This window comes from Aspergillus saccharolyticus, assembly GCF_003184585.1.
Source record: "Aspergillus saccharolyticus JOP 1030-1 unplaced genomic scaffold BP01scaffold_10, whole genome shotgun sequence".
NCBI lineage: Eukaryota > Fungi > Ascomycota > Eurotiomycetes > Eurotiales > Aspergillaceae > Aspergillus > Aspergillus saccharolyticus.
The window spans coordinates 789256-808902 of NW_020290620.1; the positions used below are offsets into that span (position 1 = coordinate 789256).

At 50.6% G+C, this 19647-nt stretch overlaps 4 protein-coding genes across 4 annotated transcripts; 3 read left to right on the plus strand and 1 right to left on the minus strand.

Moving 5' to 3' along the window:
* The first annotated feature begins 1272 nt into the window (after positions 1-1272).
* On the plus strand, positions 1273-5343 carry BP01DRAFT_19196 (putative C2H2 finger domain protein). The gene has a single exon (XM_025570957.1). It carries the CDS (start codon positions 1486-1488, stop codon positions 5134-5136), a length of 3651 nt encoding a protein of 1216 aa, XP_025432645.1. The 5' UTR covers positions 1273-1485; the 3' UTR covers positions 5137-5343.
* A 3427-nt stretch (positions 5344-8770) lies between these two features.
* BP01DRAFT_381689 (putative C2H2 finger domain protein) lies at positions 8771-11674 on the plus strand (the record flags this gene model as incomplete). Its single annotated transcript, XM_025577324.1, has 5 exons — positions 8771-8779; positions 8859-9601; positions 9658-9921; positions 9981-10667; positions 10726-11674. 5 exons carry the CDS (start codon positions 8771-8773, stop codon positions 11672-11674), a joined length of 2652 nt encoding a protein of 883 aa, XP_025432646.1.
* Positions 11675-11913: 239 nt separating this feature from the next.
* On the minus strand, positions 11914-12881 carry BP01DRAFT_422612 (uncharacterized protein). The gene is made up of 3 exons (XM_025579584.1): positions 12423-12881; positions 12224-12350; positions 11914-12144 (listed from the first exon to the last, which is right to left on the minus strand). Exons 1-3 carry the CDS (start codon positions 12564-12566, stop codon positions 12083-12085), a joined length of 333 nt encoding a protein of 110 aa, XP_025432647.1. The 5' UTR covers positions 12567-12881; the 3' UTR covers positions 11914-12082.
* A 1307-nt stretch (positions 12882-14188) lies between these two features.
* Positions 14189-19254, plus strand: BP01DRAFT_381691 (chromatin segregase YTA7; the record flags this gene model as incomplete). The annotated part of the gene is made up of 2 exons (XM_025577325.1): positions 14189-16283; positions 16349-19254. The coding sequence occupies 2 exons, from the start codon at positions 14189-14191 to the stop codon at positions 19252-19254; spliced, it is 5001 nt and encodes a 1666-aa protein (XP_025432648.1).
* Between the last annotated feature and the right edge of the window lie 393 nt (positions 19255-19647).

Sequence of the window (19647 nt, forward strand, 5' to 3'; positions counted from 1 at the left end):
TTGGTGATTGACAGGGCTGAGAAATGGGGCTTGGAACGAGGCTGAGTCGTTCCGAGGCCACTGCCATCAGAACGACAATGATGATGATGATGATGATGATGACGACGGAGTATTAGTGGGAATGCAGGCTACGTGGTAGTGATGATGGTCATTTTAAGTCCTGGAATAGATGATGATGATGATGGTATTTGAAGCAGTTTTTGGTGGCCAGCCTGAGGAGTGAGGACTACCATCATAGTACATTTACAAGGGACTCGGGAGTAAACAATGCATGGATGAAGAATCGCCGGACCCTCTTGTTCAAGTGGGGCCGACGATAAGCCCTGGAGCTTCCCACTTCCTCCCACGGTTCGTTTCAAGTGTAGGTTGACCAACTTGAAGGAAACAGCTATTGAACTTAGTATACACATTGACACTGTACATACTAACTTGTAGTACACCGGCGTATACTCCTTGTAAAATATCTATAACTGATTGATGGTAATTACTAACACAGTCACTGGTAGTTAAGCAGTAAGTAAGTCAACTTAACTTGCTGACTGGCCCCAATTGTGCAAGGAAAAGGAATAAATATCAGCTTTGAATCAGCAGTTTGAGGCTTACCCCATCCCACTCACCCCCCTTTTTTCTTTTCTTTTCTCTTCTCCCATCTTCACTAAAACTGTGGCTCAGTCATTGAATCTCCTTCCTCCTAAGTTCCTAGCAGGATCGTGACATCAACTTTATTTGAGCTTTAAAACTTCTCTGCCTCCCCCTCCCCCCCCACCTCCTCCTCTTTTTCTTTTCTTTGTCTCGTTGTTGGTTCTACCAGTTCGTCCGACTGCGTTGCGAAGAGCCGCTTGTCGCTCGGCTTCAAATTAGCGCCTTACATTAACTATCAGTTATATTATCCTCCATCTTTCCTTTCCCTCCACCAAACTCCCCCTCTCTCTTCTTACTTTCGAGTTCTGAAGGAGCTATACCCGTTGTATAACTTCTTGTCTGACTACTCCTCTGTACGCTTTCTCTTAATCCCCTCCCAGCCACTGTACATCCCACCGCCCACCCGAAACCATCCATCTCCGATCGCACGCGCCTTCTTATGGTGACCCGTGTTCCTGGCGCCTTTCTACTTTCTTTTACTGCTTGCTGGGTGCAAGCTGATGCACATTCCCCCGGATCCGATCCTTATCAGCTGTCTCGCGTGACACATTCTATGCGAAGACTGTCCTCTACCTACTCTCTCTGTGCTTGATCACAATATCTTCCCACCCTGGTTTTTATAGAAATGCTATCGAGGAAATTACTCTGCATCTAGTACAGTTCATCTAAGCCCATCCTGGTTCGGGGAACGCAGAAACCACTTTGCTATAATTCTACACCACTCTCAAACTCGGACCAACTCGATAAAAGCTCAGGGACAACTACCAACAATAACAATTGTTCCATGCGGTAAACTTTTCTATACGACAAAATAGTCTGTCTGTCACGGCTGTGGCTACAAACATGTCCACGCTGTCACCCCAGCTTGTTCAGGACGACTCGTCCACTGCAATGAGCTTTCATGATGCCAATCTCTCTGACCCCTATCTGTGCGCCCCTGTGGATCCTGACGAAGCTTCTTTCAAGTTGTCCGCCATAAGGTTGACACCCACCAACGGGGAAGACCATGACACCACGTTTTCCACCTCTCCTGCGCTTGCACAACCTTACGCTGAAGAACCCGAGAGTCTCAATGATAGCCAGGAGGCATTCTACCCAGACTTTCTCAGTCCCACAGAGAATTTTACCAGCGATCTGAGTGTCCATACATCTCCAAGTGCAGATATCATGTCCAACACTCTGGCTGCGGACGGAACTGTAGAGCCTAACGCCTGGCAGCACGATGGTATTGTGGACCGGAGTGTATGGGGCCATGTATCTCCAGTCAATGGTGTGATCTCACAAATCAATACAGAGCCATCGCAGATCATGGCGGTCAATACCAGGAGCGATCAATCAAAGGACCCCAGCGATCAGGATCAGACAAGGCTGGAAAAGACTCCGCGCACACCGCAGTCTCGCTCACTCAACACCAACGCAATAAATGACAACTTGAGCGTTCCGGTAGGGCCTGACTCAGACCGAGCCCAAAGCCCCATTGTTAAGATCGAGAGTTACTCTCGAGGGGATTCGCCAGTCAGATATGACTCTCTGACTGAACGCCGGCGGAGTCTGTCGTTCACACACTTGGCACCTAACGGACTGACCACCGACTTAGTAGTCAATGAGCTTGAGGAGACTAACGGGGGCCTAAGTCCGGGTTGCTCAACGATCTCCCGAACGCACAATGGGTCATGGATAACAAACACAGTGACAGGCCAGGCGGGTGTGGAACCATCAGCTCGAGTGGATATTTATATATCCAGTCCGAACGAATTGGAGGCCCGGCGGCGGCTGGAAGAAAAGAATGCTGATATCCAGTCATGGTCAGCTTCCGTGAGTGCTGCGAACAGTGATGCAGAGGATGAATTTACTCCCATCCGGGGTCGGAAGCGTTATCTCGGCGCTCGACGCAGGGCGAAAAGTGCCGGCCATCCTTCTCTGCCACAGGACTACTTTAATCTCAAGTCCCGCTTTTTAGAGCCGGTGGTCCCAGGACCTGGTATTCTTCTTCACGAGAGCAGTGACGAGGAGCTGAGTGATTATCGATCAAACGACGATAGCAATTCGGACTCACCTGCAGTCAATGCGTATGGAGCAGTGTGGGCTGGGGAAGGCCTAGAGACCGTTCCTAGCGCCGAGCAGGACAGGCTTGAGGACGGGGAGCCATCACCTCATCAATTCTTGAGAGCGCCGCCGTGGCAGGACGTTGATTGTGACTCGGATCCTCAACAAACTCGTGTCCAGCCTCAAAGCTCCAGCGAAGCGATGATGGAATACCAGCGACGAGTAAAGGACCTCGACAATGCATCTCGTGCGGCTACCTGGGGCACACGACATTTGAACGATGCCGAGGTCAACGGTATCATAGGTACTGGCGGCTTCTTCGAGAACTTAACTATCAGCGATGGTAAGGATAAGAAGCATGAAAGGAAAAATAGCCTTCTGAAGTATCTGCCGCGAAACCGTTCTCAGCAACTTAAGAGACGACTATCGGAATTATCCATCATTCCTCTGAGCGTCGACACTGCTGGTAAGGGAGTTGAGTTAACAAGCCCTCCCGTGAGAAAAGACCATTTCCCTAATCGAAAATTGAGTCTCGGTCGCTCTAAGTCTCCTAGCCTGAGTACCAGTGGTGCTTTTATTGCAATCGCCGGTCAAATGGCTGCCATTGGAGGCAAAGATTCGCTTCGTGCTGCCTCCCCGAATTCGACACTGAGCCCGTGGTCAAATTTGAAAGGACGTGGGCGAAGCAGAAGCGAGCTGCCAAGAGCGTCGTCACCTGGGTTGATCGACTTGATGACGAGTCATGGTGGGCCTCCTGTTCCCAACCTCGCATACTCAACTCGAATGATTGACCACAGTGTGCACCTGCAAGGGGCGTCTCAAGGTCATGCTAACGGCGACGATGAGGATGATGACCGGCCAGACGTGAAGGGCTTGGTGATGCATTTCCCGGTGCAGTCCCGGCTACCAGTTCCGACACTGGATGGCTTCAAGTCCCAGATCACCGAATTGAATCCCCGGCTACCTTCAGCGTTAGTTGAGCGGTTCGCCCACGAACAGCTTCGCCGATATCGCAAGTTAGTCGATGCTAAACAGAAACATCGCCTTGATTTAGATGCGCAGAAATGCACATCAGGCTCATTCTGCTTCGCACAAGGTGGTCAAGCCAAGCTTCTTGCATCCTGCGCTGCCCTTCACGATTCGGACGTAACGAACACGCAATCCAATACTTCGAGTTTTGATAAGACTGGCGATGACACTCAGAGACTAGGAGAAAGCGCAGTGACTGCAGCACAATTTCCTTCAGGCGTGCCTTTGCCACCAGTCCACAGACTGCCCGCCGAATTCGAGTGCCCTATCTGTTTCCAAGTGAAGAAATTTCAGAAGCCTTCTGACTGGACCAAGCATGTTCACGAAGATGTCCAGCCATTTACCTGCACCTTTCCTCATTGCACAGAACCCAAGTCATTTAAACGCAAGGCCGACTGGGTCCGACATGAGAGCGAGCGACATCGCAAATTAGAGTGGTGGACATGTACAGTACCGGATTGCCATCATACTTGCTATCGGAAGGATAACTTCGTGCAGCACCTCGTTCGAGAGCACAAGATGCCGGAGCCAAAAATGAAAAAGCCAAAGAGCGCAGCCCCCAGTAGAAAACCAAATGACCCAGCAAATCTCACGACGGATGCACGAGAAGACGACACCCGCGGACAAGAGGTTGAGCAGCTTTGGGAGCTTGTGGAAAGGTGCCGACATGATACCCGCAGGGGCCCGAAGGATGAACCATGCCGTTTCTGTGGGAATGTCTGTAGTAGTTGGAAGAAGCTCACAGTACACCTGGGCAAACACATGGAACAGATCGCAATGCCTATTTTGGGTCTCGTAACCCAAAGAGAAGTGTCGCTCAATGGCAGTGTTAGTGCCAACAGCATGTTAGATACTCATGCGCCGACTTCAATGTTGATCGCGCACGCACCAGCCTCTTTCCTCTCGCAGTCGAATGCCATAGACACAGCGAGCTCAGACGGGGCATTAAGCCACGCACAGGCACCAGGTGCCAGCCGGATTGCCGATGGGCAGGATTCTGTAGAGCCTACGATGGCTCTGAGTGCGGCATGTTCGGCCAACCCGCCGACCATGTCGGGCGGATGGATTTCTGCCGAGCCTGAGTCAATGGACGCGCATCATGACTTATCGACATCAGGTTACCTTTCAAGCCTGCCAGGGGAAACTGCAGATCAGTCCCCGTTCATGGCCACGCATCAGAATTCGGTTACGTATCCACCCCCCTTTAACGCCGGCCCCCGGGTAAGGGTGGTCAATCCTGAAATGAATGTGCTGCAGGATTCATATGTATTAAGCATGTCGCCCACTGAAATGCAGCCCACCTTTACTGCGCAGGCCCCAATGAATCTGTCATCGTCTGGGGAGGATCGGCATGGCTTGCCGGGATTTGTACCTCCGACGATTCCTTTTGTTGCTGGAGGTTACGGCGAGGGACTCTGATGGCGAAAAGGCAGGTATCATAGGAAAACCCTCAAAACATCTTTGCGTACAACTCTGGTGTCATTTAATTGGTGGGAATAACGGAGATACCCCCACACATTGATTCTTATTTCTGTTTATTTGGAATTCTTTCAATTAATTTCGGATGTTGACTGTCAATTTGATCTATCTGGATAACTTGTATAAAGTGAATACACGGACAATCTGTGTTTCCTCTAATCTACCTTCAATCTAGGATTCAGTGAAGCGAAGGCTGAGGCAAAATCTTGCCTCCCTTTTTTTTTTCTTCCAAGGTTCATGTTTCCTTCGGTTCGAGCCGACAGTGAGCAACTTGAAAGCATAAAGGTTAAAATGCCAACAACAATGGCTATGTGACGCGCCATTTTATGGGCAATCCCCCGGAGCACCAGGAACTCCGTGCGCATTTATCCGGCAGCTCTGGTCCAGACAGGGATGCTTGGCATCTGGTATGTGAGCTGCAAGTATGGGCCGAAATTGTCAATCGGTCACCTTGCTGTGATTGGACCGAATGGAGAGATGCACGTCGCAAGCCAGCCGATGTTGCGGCGCACTGCAGCGGGCGGTTTGACTAAAAAGTAGGCAACAAGAAGAAAAGAGGGTAGAGAAACAAGAAAATAAGATGAAATTCAAGTAAAATGAGAGAGATTGAAAGGGAGGAAGAGAGGGAGAGGGAGAGTCGGAGAGACACCCCGGGGGACCCCGGGGGTGGGTGGGTGGGTGAGGGAAGATCTACTTGGCTTAGTTAAGTATGTACTCCGTATTTCGTGTCTACCTCCCAAGAGGCTGTCCCACCGACCTGTCAACGTCGGGCTGGTCCAGGGGGGCAGAAAAAGAAAAGAAAAAAATATCGGAAGGAAAAAAAAAACAAACAAGAAGAGAACTTGCATGTGTGTACTCCGTACATCGGAGTAGTACACAGTTTAAGTGCGTTGAAACTTGAATCACCGATCTGCTCCACCAAGCTTGGCAGATGCACTCCCGCCGGGCCAGGGCTGTCCGGAAACTCAAGATTGCAGCTCTCTTCTTTGGATGACCGGTTTCAGCTCATCGAATTCAAGATTAGGCCTCCCCCTTCCCCCTCCCCCAGTCGAAGCTTGACTGGACAGCACAAGAATGAAGTGGTTGCACGACATCCGATTTCTCGCCTGAAATTGACATTTTAGGTCATCAACGCCGACTCGAACAGAGACCGATGATGCAATCATCAAGCGATTAACTCACGCACCATCCCGACTTAATTTCAAAGATGATTGTGTTCAGGACTATGGAATGTGCTATACGAGAGTGGCAATGGGCAGTGTGAGCTTACAAGGACACGGAACAGCTGCTGCTGCTGCTGCTGCTGCACCAACACTGCTACCGGTATAGATATCTACACGATACGCGCAATCAGCTTAACTACAGGCGTTAGATCGCCGGCCAGTACTACCTGAAGGTCATGCAGGAGTTTGTCTCTCGAGATATAGATAGGCCCGGGCCGAGTGGTTTGGCGATCCTTCAGATGGGGATCATAGGATATCTATCGGTTGCTGCTCGTCGTAATCAGGGTTCTTGGGCTGCTTAAGGCTGTCGCGTGAAAGGATGCAGTGCTGGAGCAATGCGCCTGTCAGAGAGAAGGAGGAGGAGGAGGAGGAGGAGGTGGTGGTGGTGGTGGTGGTGGTGGTGGAGGTAACGAAGGGTGGTGAAAGAGGTCATCTCTGTGCATCTTTGCTCCTTACTTACAGGCACACAGCCACCTCTAGCCAGCCAGTCCCAATGAGGGCTCACGGCTGGTATGGGAGATGTTGTGGTTCACCCTGTCGGCATGGCCCGCCTATCCCCGCGTGATAATCCCTTACATATTCCCTTCTTCTGCTTCTCAGGCTGCTGAGAGGCAGACACATGGGAGCCGACCTATCCGGCCGCGTCTCATTGATGCCCGGATTGCGTCGCCGTTCCTCGCTTAAGTCTCAGCCCCCCCTTTCGGAGTATACCGACCACTGCAGTCCACGATAGAGAGAGAGAGAGAGAAAGAGAGAGAAAGAGAGAGCGCGAGAGAGAGATAGCAGAGGCGTGAACAGGTGCTGCCTTCAATCCGACCCTCTAGACACCCTCTGATGATGTTTATTGGATGATCATTGCTGCAGGAGTTAAGAGCTAAACCGATTCCGAGTGAGGTCTGGAGATCATCTACGGCGGCCGAAATTTGGCTTTGTGATCGAGACCTTAACGGATGACTATTATCATAAGTGGGACTCGAGAACGAACATGTATAGGACCATGCATATTTTGGTACTTTGGTCGGATCTCGTGGGCAAAAGCAAAAAAAAAAAAAAAAAAAAAAAAAAAAAAAAAAAAAAAAAAGTTTCCACCAGAAAAGTCAGCCATAAGAAAATAAGATAAGGAAAATATACCCTACTACCTACGCAATCCAGAATCCAAGACGAGGCTAAAAGGAAGACTAGGTATGGGATAAACTACCTATGATTAGTTATGCCAGTGAGGAGAGGAGGGAATCTTCAACTAGTAGTACATTAGGTATGGAGTACGCGGGCTTCAGCTGTCGTACTCGCTCTCGCTCGCCTATCATGCAGCTCAACTATTCTGCCCTTGGACTGAATCGGGAAGATGGTCTCTGACAGGTCTTCTGCCGGTCAACGGAGGGAATCCGTCTTTTGACTCTCCCAATGAATGTGAATAATGCCCATTCATTTATGTATGTATGTTGAGAGCCAGCAACTTAACGACGATCTGAACCCAGAGCGGGCGCCACTGGTCTGACAGGCTTGGAATATCTGGACACAGTCGAAAACATGCCAACCCATACGGAATTGTCTCCAAGCCTCTGAACACGTTATCGCGCGTGGGGTTGGCGATGCGATGAGAAAAGGCTGCTGTCGCTGCTGAACTGAAAATCACTCAATTGCCCTCATTGCTTTTTTTTTTTTTCTTCTTCTTTCTTTTTTCTAGCGTCCCTCTTCCCCCCTCTCTGTCTCTCTCTCTCGCTTCTCATCTTTCGATTTCACCTTCATCCCTTCTTATCTCAACAAGCTTTTCTCGGAGTCATTGTTTCATCACTATCAAGGATAGTTATAAGTCCGGTTGAGCACTCATCCTACCGGTTTTTGCTTCTGCTCATCCATCCTGTGCACCCCTCCTTCTTATTGGCTACCCCCCCCCAAAGTATCTTTCTTCTCACCTTTGCAAATCTTTTCTTCTCCTGGCAAAATCGTGAATTATTCTCAGGCAAATCTTCGAGCCGCTTGTTCAAATGCGACAACCTTTGACTACTGCCCCAAAGTTGTTCTCGGCTTGCCCGCATTGCACCTCGTTTCAAGCATCGGCTACCAGCACTCATCTGGCTCACGCTCCGTTCTAGCTAAGCATAGACAAACAAGAGTGAAGCGGGAAATGTCTATGTGCTGCCCTACTGGCCCCTAATAACCTAACAAGAAGCCAATCAGCTTCGTTGCGCAAAGACACAGTCTTCTTTGATCTACTATATAAACCGTCCCGTCATCACCGATTACTTTGCCGTCCAAGTTTGTCCTCTGTGCAATCATCCTAATCATTTAAGTCACCGTCAGAAAGAGCCTGTGAAGTCGATCAATATTCATCAATCTCGAGAGGCAGCATGATGAGGGTATGGCCACCTTTAGCCTTGTCGTGATTGAAAAAGTTGACGCCATTGGGAAATCACAGACTAACAGTTCACCTCAAAGACCTCCGAACAGGATGCCCTCTGGGAAGACTCCGACGATATCCTTCGAGGCATTAATGGCTCACGAGCCATGCCAAGGTCGTCACATAAAGGTGCCTTTTCATGCAACGGGCCGACACTGCCAGAGATATGCCTCGATGATTCAGCATCGTTCACGGGGGTCTCATTCGACTCTAAGTCTGCACTTCACCAACACAATCCAAGCCCGATGTTCGACCCATGCTTTGCAGTTAGCAATCCGGCATTATCTCCCTCGGCCCAGGATATCGATTTTTCACAATACTCACTGGCCCGGTTCTCAGCAGACCAAGATGCTTGGACACCGCTCAAATTGACTGGCCTAACGGCTAATGTTGGGACCCTCATGTGTCCACCCATGGGAACGAGCCACTATTGGTCGGGGTTGGATCGCAGACTGTCCACAGGTCACTATAGCACGCCGTCTGAGGCTGACAGCCAGCAGACTAGCCTTCATCCATCCGAGTCTGGGTACAGCACACAGAGTGGCGCCACTCGGTCGGTTGCTACACCTTATCCAGTCGACTCAGCTTGTAGTCCTTACTCTGGACCATTTGAGCTAGAACAAGATGAGGGAATCTCCGTGCTGGACCTCAACACTGGTCCAAACGACAATTCAATCGATGCATTGGAGCGAATGCAATCTCCATCGCTCATTTGTCCCGAGGCAATCAGGTGCGACTATTCAGACTGCCGGTGGACTGGGAAATGTCCCTCTGATAAGCGGTATGATACTTTAATACCTTGCGTGCACGCGAATCTGGTTGATTGACATTTAACAGCAAGCATGAAGCAAGGCACAGAAAGTCGTTCAAATGTGATGAGCCGAATTGTACTCGAAAGGATGGATTCGGTACCATCAATGATCTGGCGCGTCATAAGAAGTGTGTTCACAAGCAAGAACCAGAGCGTGGGCCCAAAGTGTTGTACATGTGCTTTGGAACAAAGTGTCCTCGCAAGGACAAGAGATGGCCTCGATTGGATAACTTCCGGCAGCACCTTGCTCGGATGCACCACGACGAGGATGCTGAGGAGCTTCTGAGAAAGTAAATTCGGGTCTCACCCAAACGATGGATGATGATGACGACGCTAACTCGCTTACAAGGTCCCATGAGTGGTACGACGACTGTGTCAAGCCGCAAGTAATAGCATCTTCGTACGCCGATTGTCTCTCGGAAGCCAGCAGTCCACAGATGCCGGAAGCAGCTGATGAGCCACAGAGCAGCGCAAGAGATTATCGAACAGCACCCTCTTTTTCTCCTGCAAAGGCTCGGATGGAGCTGGTTATGAAGACTTCTGGCTCGGTCGGAGATGAACAACGGCGCTCAAGTATCAGCCATGCAACCTCCAAGCCTGAAATATCAGGTTCACAGACTGTCAAACTGCCGGTCCTGAACGGTCTCAGCTTGGACGGGCCAATAAACCCTGAAGTGTCTCTTACGGCCCGACTAGACACTCCTCGTGACGAGAAGAAGGATGATATGGTAGCCGAAGCGGCCAGTAACCTGATTAATGCCATGACCAAATCCATGAACATCTCGCAACGACGCCAAGGGCAGCGAGCTAACGACACTGACATTGATATGGAGCCGGAGGTCGATCTGACCGAACCCAAGCGGGAAATATTGCAAATGATCTTAACGGCCGCCTTGGAGATTCTCAATCAGAGCTCGGAACCATGTTCATCACATCCTCCACTTGACAAGGAGAGTTCATCTGTGCGGTCTGGTCAGAGAAAGTGGATCCAGTGTGACTTTTGCAGCAAGAAGACGCGATTGCGCTGCGAGATGAAGTATGTTTCGGGCTCTGCAAAAGTTGAGATCGCCCGGTAGCTAATCTGGCGACACTAGGAAACATCAGAAGCGCCATGAACGCCCATATAGCTGCACATTCCCTCAATGTAGCAAAACATTTGGAAGCAAAAATGACTGGAAGAGACATGAAAACTCACAGCACTTTCATTCCAAAAGCTGGGGTTGTACACTACCTGACGCCACGCAAGAGGGCGTGACGTGTGACCGCCTTTTCTATCGCCAGGAGACTTACGTCCAACATCTCAAGAAACTGCACATGCTCGTCAAAGAGGAGGAGATTCGCTCAGCTGTTTCCGACAACCGTATCTGTCACGACGGACGGACATCGTTCTGGTGCGGCTTCTGCCGGGACGATGTGCCCCTGAGCCAGGGCTTCGAGGCATGGAATGAGCGCTTCACCCATATTGATTCGGAGCATTATAAGAGAGGCGAGCGAATTGAAAACTGGGTTTTGCCTTCCTATCAACTGAGTGGAGACGGGGAGCAAGACGAAGGAAAACCATTCATCCGGACTAAAACTGGTTGCGAAAGTGAGCCTAACATGGACGGGAATAGCGAGGGCAATTGTCCGCATAACGATGCTCAATTGAAGGACGGAACAGCATTTTCGCATGAGGATCAAATCATGCTAGATGACTACGAGCTGCTTCGAGACCGAGTCCCAGAACAGCGTAGGAATGCCTTCTCACTCGCTTCGTCACAACCAAACTCTTCAGAACGGCCCACAAATACAAGGAAGAGAAAACACTCGATCATTCATTCCGACGTGAATTCTGGCTCGTCGCTGCCTGTTCAGTCCGAAAATTACACCTCGGAAATCCGATGTGTCTCTGGAAATCTGGGAGAGTGTGGCATGAATCCACAGTCTCAAGCAAAGCATACCCCATTGCAAGCTGGATGGAATCATCCTATGGTCGATGACATGTACACAGCATTTTCCAGTCCACAAAGCGGAGATATGCAGTGGACCGACCATTGTTGTTAGCTATTTCTATGCAATAAGTATCTGAGCAGATTACAAATGCGCCGCGCCAATTGATGATGGGTTTGTCACAACGGGAGGGGTAATATTTATGTTGATACCACATGAGTTATGTGCTCCATGATATGTTTTGTTGTCTATGGACTTTTCTCTTGAGCCTTATACAGAGATATATATGGTGGGGTTATAGTGCAGAGTTCTATACAGCCATGGTGATCCGAACCGTAGGGAATTGCAAACATGCAAATACTATACACATTTCCCTTAAGGGAACGAATCTGATATATGGGGTATATACAAAACAGCAGACGTAGGCAGATAGAGTCCAATCAATGAGATATAGTCGAACATGAGCTTACTGAAGGTACCGGTAGAGCCAGTCAGCCATCGGTAACTCAGGCACATAAGCGTTCAGACCTTTTTCTGTGTGCCGGTCAATTCCCTTGCCTTTTCCTCCAGCGCAGCGACTTCCTCTAGTGGGAGTTAGCCAAATGTCTATAATGGTATACAACAGAAATATGACAGAATAATGACAACGTAGTTTGGACTTACTGTTTTTTTCGTACTTTGAGTCGTCCATCTCAAGTTTCAGCCACGTCCAGTGGAGAACTTGGAAGGTAAAGACAGCACCAAGGAAGACTTTGGCAAAGGGGCTGACAAAGAGCTTGTAGCGGGAGACCTGCAACTTCGTGAGTGACTGTAAGCAAGGTGAGGAGGGCGAGACAGATCGCTCGCACCAGCCGTTACTTACACCGTCCTTGTAGGCACTCGATGTATCCTTTGGTGCATGCAATTTGGTGCGGGTAGTGGTAAAGGCTCTTCGGGTGACGGACGGGATTGCCGTACTCCGGATTGGACTGCGAAGAAGCCGAGCAAGGATGGATTGAGTCGACATCTCTACGGTAGTTGCAGGGGTGATTCAGATAGACCCAATCACTGGTTGGTTGAACAATATAGATGTGCTGAGCTCTGATAACAACTACTAGATTGGTTACTGAAAGGTAAGTAGGTTTGTGAATGATTCAGCATCCGAATGGGGCTTAGCAGGTCAGTCAGCGGCCAACAATGACTCAGCAGTCACATGATATCAAGCGAGGGCGGCAACCTGGACCGAATCAGTTAGGCGAGAGCGAACAGGCGGGGAAGAGTCAAAAGGCGATAAGCTTTGCGGGCCTGGGGGGAAAGCAAAAGCTCGTTCCTGATCTGTGAGTTCCTTCTCCTTCCCATATTCTCTCCTCTCTACCAGGCCGAAGGGGGCCGGCGAGAAGTCCTTGAAAACCGGTGAAATCTTGTCGAAAATACGCTCAACCTACTCTAAACCCATCAATCCATGGAGGCTACAATACTATGGAGGCCGTTTCGAAGTGAAATAGGTGGGTTGGCAGGGGAGCAAGATGGCCGTCTGAGGAAGCCAAAAGTCGGGTTTTGTTGTTGAATTTTGGGGTGGTGGGTTGCAAGGCCGGCCGCTTCGCGGTCCGCCAATTCGGTGATTGCGGATGGGCTGGATGGCACGTGCCCTATGCCCATTAGGCCAAAAAGGGTCTAGTGATGGCGTTTGTCTCGCTGTGGCGCGGGTGAATGAGCAGTTGTGGCTGGTGAGTCAACTACCGGTTATGTTGCCTGCTGCGGTGTTGCTGCTGCTGCCGCCCGCGCCCTTCGATCTTCGCCCGTATGTCTGTCTGTCTCTCAATCTTGTCTCTCCGCCCACTTCCATTATACCCACCACCCCCCCCCCTCCTCCCCCCCCCCCCCCGGTCAGATTAAGTCACTTCACCGGTAGCGCTGCTGCTCATTGATTTCTTTCCTTCTTCTTCTCGCTATCATTCGTCATGCTGTCGCTTGGTGTCCTTGCTGATACGGAATAACTTGCCCATTTCTCTCTGTTTACGACAAGGATTTGTTTGCGGAGGAGGTGGTCTTCACAGTCTTAGCTGCTCCATTCTTTTGGTTCTGTTTTCTTTTCCCATTCATCAATCTCTGGATTCTCTCGACCTCTTACCTCTCTCTAGCGATTGCATGCGACGCGTTTTTACCTCTTTGGTGTCTTAACCACTCCTCACTCCATTCTTTGGCCTTGCCTTCTCTCGCCGCGCCGGACTGATACAATATTCGCGCTTCACTATCGCCTCTCCTCTGCGTCATATATATACAATTTGCCTCGGTCCTCGCGGGTGCAGTACGGCATCCCCCGGTCTTTATCTCGAACCAGTGGCCGTTCAGAGTCGATTCCATCTGCTTGGCAACACCGGAAGACAAGTGCTTGTTGTTGTTGTAGTAGCTATTCATGAGCTTGCGAACTTCGCCTTCTCATTGATTGTATGGTGCTGGTCTGGGTTGATTGTACTCTACACCACCCATTGATAGACAGGTCTCATTGAACAGTCTCAGACAACCGTGTTCTGCTGAGTGAGTGCCATTCAGCCCTGTTTATTCACTGAGTACTCGCATTACTCTCCCAAGAATTCGGCGCACTGACACAAGCAATGCACGCAGGAAACATAATTCAAGCACATCATCATGCCTCGTGCCAAGCGCTCCATCGAGGAGATGGCAAACAAGTCGGACTCGGATGACGACGATTACAGTGATCATCCGCTGCGATCGGCTCGACGCTCCGTTTCCCGGTCGAAGTCGAAGAAGAAATCCAAACCTGCGAAGAAGCGAGCTCGTCGCGGCTCGGATGACGATATCCTCTCTGATGACGACGACATTTTCAGCGAAGACGAAGTCTCCTTTAAGGAAACGGACGAGGAAGAGGATGATGCAAATGCTCAACGAAATGCCAGAGGTCTAGTCGCTAGACGAGCTGCCACGAACCGACCGGTCTACAACGAAGGCGATACTAGCAGCATCGAAGATGATACTCAGGATGATGATGAAGTCGATGCCCCGACTAACCCGAAGAAGCGCAGAAGTACTGTTGTCAAGCTGAAGGTTGGCAACGCACTCAAACGACAAGCGCAGGCGCCCTTGGAAAATTTCCAGGGAACTCGCCGGGTAACAAGACGTACGCGGGACCCATCGGAGGACATCTATGCCTTGACCAACTCCGGCCGTCATATGGAAACCATCGAGCGTGGAACTCACAGCCCGGAAATGGAAAGTCGGCTTCGACGAGGTTCTCGGGCCTCAAAATGCGTACCCGTGCTGGAGGAGGAAGAACAGGGCGATTTTCAACCGAAGCAGGAGGAAGAAGAGGTAATTGATGAGACGACTACCGAAATAAAAGGCTCGCAGATTGAGATCTTGGAGAGTGATGTTCAGATCAGTTTTGAGGGAGCCGTACCAAACCCTACACAAGGCAACGACGATGCGGAAGGCGAGGATGAAGGTTTCGTGCCTGAATCGGAGAACGGAGATGCAAAGGCAGGCATTGAAGATGGTGATGGAAATGACGACGATGATGACGAAGGTCCAATCACGAGGAGGAGACTGAGGCCAAATCGGGGTCCACCGGCGGAAGAAGAAACCGAACAGCCCCAAGAAAATCAGGAGGAGCCACGTCGATCTAGTCGCAAGAAGCCAAACAACTATCAACGCAAGCGCCGAGAAGAAGAAAGTGATTTTGAACCTGAGGAAGACTCGAATGACGACGATGAGATTTCCCATTCTGGCAAGTCGAATGCTTCTCCGCGCAAAGCCAGCCAAGCCCGCGATGATGACGATGACTACAGCACTACTGGTCGTCGTCCTGGCCTGCGCAAAAGGGCGTCTCGATCACGTGGTCAATCGGAGGTAAGAGTTGATATCGCCGAGGAGCTGGCCGAGGAATTGGAGGACTTACGAGGAAGTCGTTCTCGGCGTCGAGTACAGCCGGAGATAGTCTACGAGAAACCTCGACGCAGTCGGAAAGATGTCGACTACCGTATCATCCGCCCGGATCTCATCTTGCCCATTGAAGAGGCCGAGAACGAGGTCAACGAATCCCCTTCGCGTCGTGGCCGAGGAGGAGGTGCCAGCAGTTGGCAGCGTACACTATTCCCCACTTACGGGCCTTTCGGAGGTGGGGGGCCATCTGCAATCCTGGGTCCTCCCGGGGCACCTGCTGCAACGGGGGGCGTGGACAGCGATAGCAGTGACGATGAAGTCATGCAGCATCCAAAACCTGGGATCAGTGGTTCGTTCTCAGTACCTGGGCTTCTCGGAGCTGGTCCTGTTGGTCAAACTCATGGCAACGACGCGGCGCAGGGCCTTTCAGGCACGCCTGCAAACCTCGGAAAAGTCAAAGATAAACAGACTCTGGCCGATGCAGATCCTCTGGGCGTGGATATGCACGTCAACTTCGATAGTGTGGGAGGCCTACAAGGACACATTGACCAATTGAAAGAGATGGTGTCTCTGCCCCTATTGTATCCGGAGATCTTTCAGCGTTTCCATATTGTGCCACCTCGTGGTGTCCTTTTTCATGGACCGCCTGGCACAGGTAAAACCTTACTGGCAAGAGCTCTCGCTAATAGCGTCAGCTCCAATGGCCGCAAGGTCACTTTTTATATGAGGAAGGGAGCCGATGCTTTAAGCAAATGGGTGGGCGAGGCAGAGCGCCAGCTTCGGCTTCTCTTTGAGGAGGCTCGCAAGACACAACCCAGTATCATCTTCTTCGATGAAATTGATGGTGGGTCAATTTGCCATTGTTGAGCGCAGCCGTGTAACTTTTGATCTAACCGGTTTCTTATTTAGGTCTCGCACCTGTTAGGTCCAGTAAGCAGGAACAAATCCATGCCTCAATTGTTTCTACACTGCTGGCGTTAATGGATGGCATGGATGGTCGTGGTCAAGTGATTGTTATCGGAGCAACGAATCGTCCGGACTCTATCGATCCTGCGCTTCGCCGTCCGGGTCGATTCGATCGCGAATTCTACTTTCCCTTGCCTAATAAAGAAGGACGCCGCTCCATCCTGGATATTCACACAAAAGGCTGGGAACCACCGCTTCCCGCGGACATCAAGGACGAGCTTGCAGAGATCACCAAGGGCTACGGAGGTGCTGATCTACGAGCCCTTTGCACAGAAGCCGCTCTAAATGCAGTGCAGAGACGGTACCCTCAGATTTACAAGTCCAACCAGAAGCTTGTCATTGACCCAAAAGCTATTGATGTCACACCGAAAGATTTCATGTTGGCTATTAAAAAAATGGTACCCTCATCGGAGCGATCAACATCCTCGGGCGCATCACCTCTGCCCAAGGCTGTTGAGCCTCTACTCCGTGCGCCACTTGCTGAAATTGAGAGCTTAGTGTCTGAGATCTTGCCGCAGAGGAAGCGGCTCACTGCGTTGGAAGAGGCCCAATTCGAGGAGCCCGCTGGAGGTGGCTTCCAGCGCGAACAAATGCAGCAGGAATTCGATCGGTCGCGGGTATTCAGGCCTAGACTACTGCTTCGCGGTCCGCTGGGCATGGGCCAGCAATACTTGGCAGGAGCTCTGCTGCACCATTTCGAAGGTCTTCATGTCCAGGCGTTTGACCTTCCAACGCTTCTCAGCGATTCCACTCGGTCTCCCGAGGCTGCCATTATACAACTATTCGCCGAAGTGAAGAGACATAAGCCGAGTGTGATCTACATTCCGAACATTCACGTTTGGTCTGAGACTGTTGGACAAGCTGTAATTGCCACTTTCTTGGGGCTTCTTCGTTCAGTTCCACCCACCGATCCTGTGTTGCTGTTAGGCGTTCAAGAGTCGAGTGGCGACGAATTGGACAATGGACTGATGAGAAACCTATTCGGATTCTCCAAGAAGAATTTCTTTGACATCAGGGCGCCGGGCAATGAAGCCCGTTATGAGTACTTCACCAAGGTTATTGAATACATCAAAACGTCTCCGGCGCACTTTCCCGACCCTGAGAACCGCAAGCGTCGGGAGCTTGAGACGTTAGAGATCGCGCCTCCGCCTCCGCCTAAGGCTATCACGCCGCCAAGCAAGGAGCAGCTCAAGGCTCAGAAGAAGAAAGACTATCAGACCCTTAATCTCCTGAAGATCCGGATCCAGCCCATCATGGATCAGATAAAAAAATATAAGAGATTCAGGACGGGAGTGATTGACGAGTCCCAAATCCGATACCTCTGGGAGGAAGAAAATCCGAATATCGTTACCAGTGATCTACCAATTGAACAACGGACTACCTTCCGGCCGTTCGAGAAGGCCTTCGACAAGCATGGTGTCCCCGGACTCCGCGAAACAGTATCAGGCAAATTCTTCTACAACCTGGAGATCGTTACCATCGAGAAACGTCTCTCCAATGGTTACTACAAACGGCCAAAGGACTTCTTGGCGGACATCAAACGGTTGGCGAAGGATGCGCGGCAATTAGGTGAACAGGAGAGGCTACTCAGAGCTAATGAGCTCTTGTCCAATGTCGAGGTTGATATTGCCACCATTGAGCAGGCTGAACCCGCCCTTGTTGCGGAATGCGAGGGCGTCTATGTCCGGGAACTGGAGAGGGAAAAGATTGCGTTGGAAAGAGCCCGAAAGGCAGCAGAAGAAGAGGAAAGAGGCTTCATCGGACGGCTAGCGGCTAATCTGATTCCACACGGAAACACTGATTCTGGTCCATCAAGTGGCCCCGTTGTTCTCGGTGAATCGTTCCCTGACCTCGGCCCCAAAGAGATGGAAAGGCCGGTAACGCCTACACAGCCATCAACAGTAAGCTTTACGAACGGGTTTCACCACGGTGGTGGCTCAGATCTGAATGATCTGAGTACCCAAGCAGTCACAAGTAACGGCTCCCATGACTATCAGGCGGATGGCGATGGGGACACATATATGACGACCTCTGATCAATCGGCCGGTCGCGAAACGCAGACTAGCTCATTCGGACCCTCTGCACAGCCCAAACCACCATACTCCCATACAGCACCTTCACAGCAAATCCGGCGTGAATCTGGTATCTCCAGCTTCTCTCAAAAAGGGCCCGTCACCCCGCTGGCGCCTGGGTCACAGCCCCATGACTACACGAATGAGGCTTCTACCACGCAGACGACGTCTGATAAGAAGTCATCAGAGCAGTCTTCTGTCCCGCAACACCACTTACAGAGTCCTGTGACTGCTCAAGGAATGCGACATGAGTTTCCGGACCTCACACAATATCCGGACCGTGTGTCCCAGGAAGAGCATCTGCCAGATACGCAACAAGGTGACAGTAGTCAGCCCTCACCACGCCTTCAAGCTGGTTACCCCGACTTGGTACATATTGACAATGGAGGGCCATCCCAGCAGCGGGCCCAGCCCCCAGTTCCCCTCTTCGAGAATGGAGGCAAAAGTTCCGGTCATGTGCCGGTAAACCTACAATCCTTGCTAAACAATGAAGACCTTTCACCTAAATTAATTCTGGATTACGAGTATGTCCAGAATCTACACGATCAGCTCGCCCAGCGGACAAGCGGCTGCAGCGTGGAGCAGCTGGAACAAATCAACACGAGTCTGATGGACTATCTCTGGCAAACGCGGGGAGAATGGAATCGCAGCCGAGTAGCTGCTGGCATCCGCGACACATTCAACGATGTCTTGGAAGATATGTTGGCTATGCAAGAGATTGGACCTATCAGTCAGAAGACGAAAGAACTGTTGGGTGAGTCGGCATATCACTCGTAGGCTCTATTCTCTGGAAGCGGGGCTTTTTTTTTCTTTTTTTTTCTTCCTTATTGAATCGGTTCGATCTTTCGTTGTCTTTCTCTAGCTTATTTTCGTCTTATCGTGGGTTGGTTCTAAAGATACCTCTTGAAGTGACAAATGGACTTTATGGTGATGGGCTGTGGGGGGCAGATGCGCCGACAGCTTTTTCAGTGGCTTACAAGCTATGTTTCTTTTGCAAGGTTGAATCATGATTGGCGTAAACTACTTGGTACTTGCGCCCAATGCTATATGTACTATGTATGTATATACTCGGTAGTACTCCGTAGTCAGGGGCGGCTCTTATCGATAAAAGGTCCAGGCATGTGACACGGCCAAGACACCAGCCTGGCCTTTGTCCTGCCTTGGTCCTTA

What these genes read in the sequence shown, in the direction of transcription:
- BP01DRAFT_422612 (XM_025579584.1), bottom strand. Translation starts at nt 12,566, where the DNA reads ATGTCGACTCAATCCATCCTTGCTCGGCTTCTTCGCAGTCCAATCCGG. An exon ending in CGAGTGCCTACAAGGACGGT is followed by an intron (nt 12,351 to 12,422) that starts GTAAGTAACGGC and finishes ACGAAGTTGCAG; the next exon opens with GTCTCCCGCTACAAGCTCTT. An exon ending in CTCAAAGTACGAAAAAAACA is followed by an intron (nt 12,145 to 12,223) that starts GTAAGTCCAAAC and finishes AACTCCCACTAG; the next exon opens with AGGAAGTCGCTGCGCTGGAG.
- BP01DRAFT_19196 (XM_025570957.1), top strand. Translation starts at nt 1,486, where the DNA reads ATGTCCACGCTGTCACCCCAGCTTGTTCAGGACGACTCGTCCACTGCA.